The 4,219-nt window shown below is 38.8% G+C and overlaps 1 protein-coding gene across 1 annotated transcript in view; it reads left to right on the top strand.

The window, feature by feature from the left end:
* Positions 1–4,219, top strand: part of LOC106532654 (cathepsin D) — a gene marked incomplete at its 3' end in the record, with an annotated part of 13,574 nt that overhangs the window by 3,921 nt on the left and 5,434 nt on the right. Inside the window, 3 exon segments of the mRNA XM_014028776.1 lie at positions 1,171–1,294; positions 1,373–1,491; positions 1,566–1,765. Coding sequence (XP_013884230.1) covers positions 1,171–1,294; positions 1,373–1,491; positions 1,566–1,765 — 443 coding nt within the window.

Raw genomic sequence — 4,219 nt, 5'->3', positions numbered from 1 at the left:
GTGTGTGTGTGTGTAAGTAGGGCTGCAACTAACAGTTATTATAATAATAGATTAATCATTTGATTTTTTTTTTTTGATTAATCGATGAATTGGAAAACAAAACAAAAAAAAAACAATTTTAATTCTGTCCTGTTTAATCCAAAATAGAAAATTTGAACTGACAGCAAATCACACTAAAACAGTTTGCTGTTTGAGAATTCTGTTACTATAATATTAAATTATAATGCACAAATAAGTTAATATTTATCAAATGGCTTCAGTAAAAAAAAAAATGAATACACAAAAATCTACACAAATGTGTCCTTGAAAGTCTTCATATTTTCTCTCCATGAGTGTAACCTGAAGTGAAAGTGTGTTATAGAGAAGTCTTTATCTTTGACCATGGACAGTTTCATGTTAGAGACGATCATGTTAAAAACACTTTCAGTCCAGACAGCTGCTGATTACAATAATTCAATAAATGCCTTGTTTTATTTTCAGTGTTGGGTTAAGACTCTTCACTCAGACACTGTCAGCAAAGTAAAGATTAATCAATAAATTAATATAATCATAAATCTCCTGACACAAAAAAATCCATAATGAACTTTGTAGCCAAAAGTTTTAATAATCATTTTTTATAGATTTTACTGATTAGTTGTTGCAGCCCTACATGTAAACCTGGCTTCTTACTGCCATGAAAGGCGAGCAGTCGTGTAATTGTTTGTCTTAAAGTCTGTGTGGTAGTGATTGTGGGACTTGCCTGATCATAAACTGCTCTGTAACTCATAAAGCCGACCTCTCAGAATGTGGAAGTAAGACAAAACTGGAAGAAGGAAGAAAAAAAGCAGCAATAAATCAATTTGCACTTCTTCTTTTGCTTTGAAGAAGTCTTGAGGCCAGAATGACTCGACACAAACTGACTCAGCTGCAGTTTTCAGTCACATGAAAGGAAAGTTTGATTTGTGTTATGAATGTGTTGAGAAATGTGTTTTTAGGTCAACAGAAGCAGCTGACTTATTCATGAGACTCAGTAGAAATGTGACCTTTTGATGTAGTTGAGCTGTGCAGCTGTGCTGTTTCAGAGAAACTGAGCCGTCTCTGAGTTCGTCCAGGTGTTCCTCTGGTTTTTAAATCCAGTCAGTGTGAGTGAAACACTTGTCTGAGTGCTGAAACTCTGTTCTTTCTAACCAGGCTCAGTATTATGGAGAGATCGGTTTGGGCTCTCCACCTCAGCTCTTCACGGTGGTGTTTGACACGGGCTCGTCCAACCTGTGGGTTCCTTCTGTTCACTGCTCCCTGCTGGACATCGCGTGCTGTAAGTCCTGTTGGCCCTGAAACCACACTGCTGTTACAGATGTGCTGCACTCATCCACATCCTGTTGTCTCTGTCCAGTGCTTCACCACAAATACAACGCTGCTAAATCCAGTACGTACGTGAAGAACGGCACCTCCTTCGCCATCCAGTACGGATCTGGCAGTTTGTCGGGATACCTCAGTCAGGATACGTGCACTGTGAGCTCCTTGTCCTCATCAAGACCACCTGAAATGATGTAAAAAGGTTTAACTCGTCTTATTTGTGTGTTCAGATAGGTGATATTTCTGTGACGAACCAGATCTTCGGTGAAGCCATCAAACAGCCTGGTGTAACCTTCATCGCAGCAAAGTTTGATGGGATCCTTGGCATGGCTTACCCCAGGATCTCTGTGGACGGGGTGGTTCCAGTGTTTGATAACATCATGAGCCAGAAGAAAGTGGATAAGAACATCTTCTCTTTCTACCTAAACAGGTGAGATTAGCTTTAGCCGTTACCAGTGGTGGGCAGCGCTAACCCAAAAATTAGCTCCACAATTTCTAAAGCGCTTATGAAAATATTTAGGTCTGCAACTTCAAAAACGCTTATGCCATAGAAAAATTAGCAGAAGCTAATTTTAAAGCGCAAGTTCAATTTGACACTTATTAGCAGGCAACATTCATGTACAATATATGTACAACACTGCCAACTAGCGGTGTATGAACCCATTTACAGCTTAAGCCTACAAGCACCGAATGCTGGGATGTGATTTCCTGAATCAGACCTTGGGCTCCTGGTGTAAAAATTAAAATGTTGTTGAGGATTGCTAGTTCGGCTGCTTCTTTGTCTTTTTCTTTTGTATGTTGTAGATTTTTCATTAATAAAGCAATTTTAAAACTGTTTATTGGAAAACTGAAGCGATGCATTCTGGGTACGTGACGGATTTGATTTGTGACGAGAAATTAAAGTTTTCAATGTAGTTGCTCCAGTTGACCACTAGATGTCAGTCTTCACCAACGTAACATCTTTAAATCATTTCTGAGTCTGTAACCCCGTTGGCTGATTGCTTCGACCAATTACGTCAAGTATTGAGCTCCAGCGTTTAAACTTTATTTTGTTTTTTTAAAAAGGAGCTCCTATTGTAAAGTAAAATAATTCAATACATAAAAATTTTAGTATGGATTACAAACGTTCACTGTTTTTGTTGGGAAAGAGAGTCCTAAACATTGCCTTCCTGCTACGTAAGCAGACACAAAGCATTGTGGGAAATGAGAACCCTGACCGAAAGCAACAGTCAGCAGGATGTATACGTTTCCAACAACTGTGTTTATCTGGGAGGGGTGCTGTTGGATAGATCACGTGTTGTGATTCATCGACAGCCTTACCTTCCGCTGTTCAAGACAATGATGACTGGTAGATAATTAGTTATTTAGCGGTACTGCATTTTAATATTAGAAAGTGCAAATCTGTTTATTAATTATAAAAATTAGTAAGACCGCTAAAGCGCAATTGAAATATTTAGGTCCGCAATTAGTGGATTTGCGCTTTAGCGGACTGGTGCCCACCACTGGCCATTAGCTAAAAGCATTCCTACACAAAGTTCATATTGGTTTACCAGATGAAACTGCCTGGCCAAAGGTCACTCTCTAATATTTTGTAGGACCACCCTGAGCTTTGATTACAGCATATGTTTGTTATGACATCGATTTCACAAGTTTCACAAAGTTTTCTGTATTATGTTCAGTGATTTTTAGGGGTTTAGGTCTGGACTTTGTGGTGGGCAGTGATGGCTGGTGAGGCACTCAGTTCATCAGAATCAGATTCACATTTATTTGAATCCTGCAGAGGAGCTTAGTCACCATTTGATTGGCAGACGTTATGTTTCATTTCTCATATCAGTAGTCTTCACACAAACTGTAGCTCACTTGATGCACGTCATTAAAATAAACTTATGATCCTACTTTTAATTCTAAAGTCCATGCATGGCTCACAATATCCCATCTGAGTCTACATGTAGTATAAAGAAAAAAAGATGAGTTTCTGTCAGGACAGCCACACGGCCTCTCTTTGTTTGAGAAGAGCGTGTGTCTCAGCTGTGGTGTTATTTACATTATTACCTGCTGCTTCAAGTGAAAGTCCAGTTTAGAAAATGGAGCTTTTATAACGCTCCGTTCTGAAAGTCATGTTTGATAAAAGGAAAAAAGAAATGGATCACTGCTGCACGTGACTTGCTAACTGTAAGATTATAACTAGCTTACTCACTTCCTCTATATCAGCTAAACTGTGGAAAGTCAGACATGGAAAAAGTATTTGAAACCTTTTCCTGCTAACATGCAGAGACACAGCAGTCCACTCTGGCTGAGTGACGTGCTGCACAGTTTGTGATGGGGAGCACTGCTTTAACTCATGCTCCTGCAGGAAGAGAGCGACTTCCAGCAGGTCAGCTTTTCACCTGAACAACCCTGAGGACTAAAGATACCTGTTCAATATCCACATAATATTAATCTGTAAAGCTTTGTTCTGACTGTATTTAACGGGACTCTTATTGTGAAACACCCAGTTACTGAAACCAGAAATACCACTACCAGTTAAGGAAGTTGACAGTAATATGAGAGCTGGTGTTATATTTGTGACAGAGCTGAATTAAACAGAAGTAACTCCTGTAGACTGGTGTGCAGGTGGATTTATTAACAAACCAACAGACACAACACATCCACATTCAGTTAACTCAGTATTTACCAGTTAAGAGGAAATAAAACCATATCAAATCCAATAACGTAGTCATTGTTCACTTTTCCTGTAGTGCAGGTCAGATATGACTCTAAACCTTTCTCATATTTATTAAATTAAGTCTAATTTTGTTATTACAGTGGGGAAAATAAGTATTTAGTCAGTCAACAATTGTACAAGTTCTCCCACTTAAAAAGATGAGAGAGGCCTGTAATTGAC

Source organism: Austrofundulus limnaeus, unplaced genomic scaffold, assembly GCF_001266775.1.
Source record: "Austrofundulus limnaeus strain Quisiro unplaced genomic scaffold, Austrofundulus_limnaeus-1.0 Scaffold805, whole genome shotgun sequence".
In the NCBI taxonomy this organism is placed as follows: domain Eukaryota; kingdom Metazoa; phylum Chordata; class Actinopteri; order Cyprinodontiformes; family Rivulidae; genus Austrofundulus; species Austrofundulus limnaeus.
The sequence above is the reverse complement of the archived record's forward strand: the minus strand, read 5'-3'. Positions and strand labels throughout refer to the sequence as shown.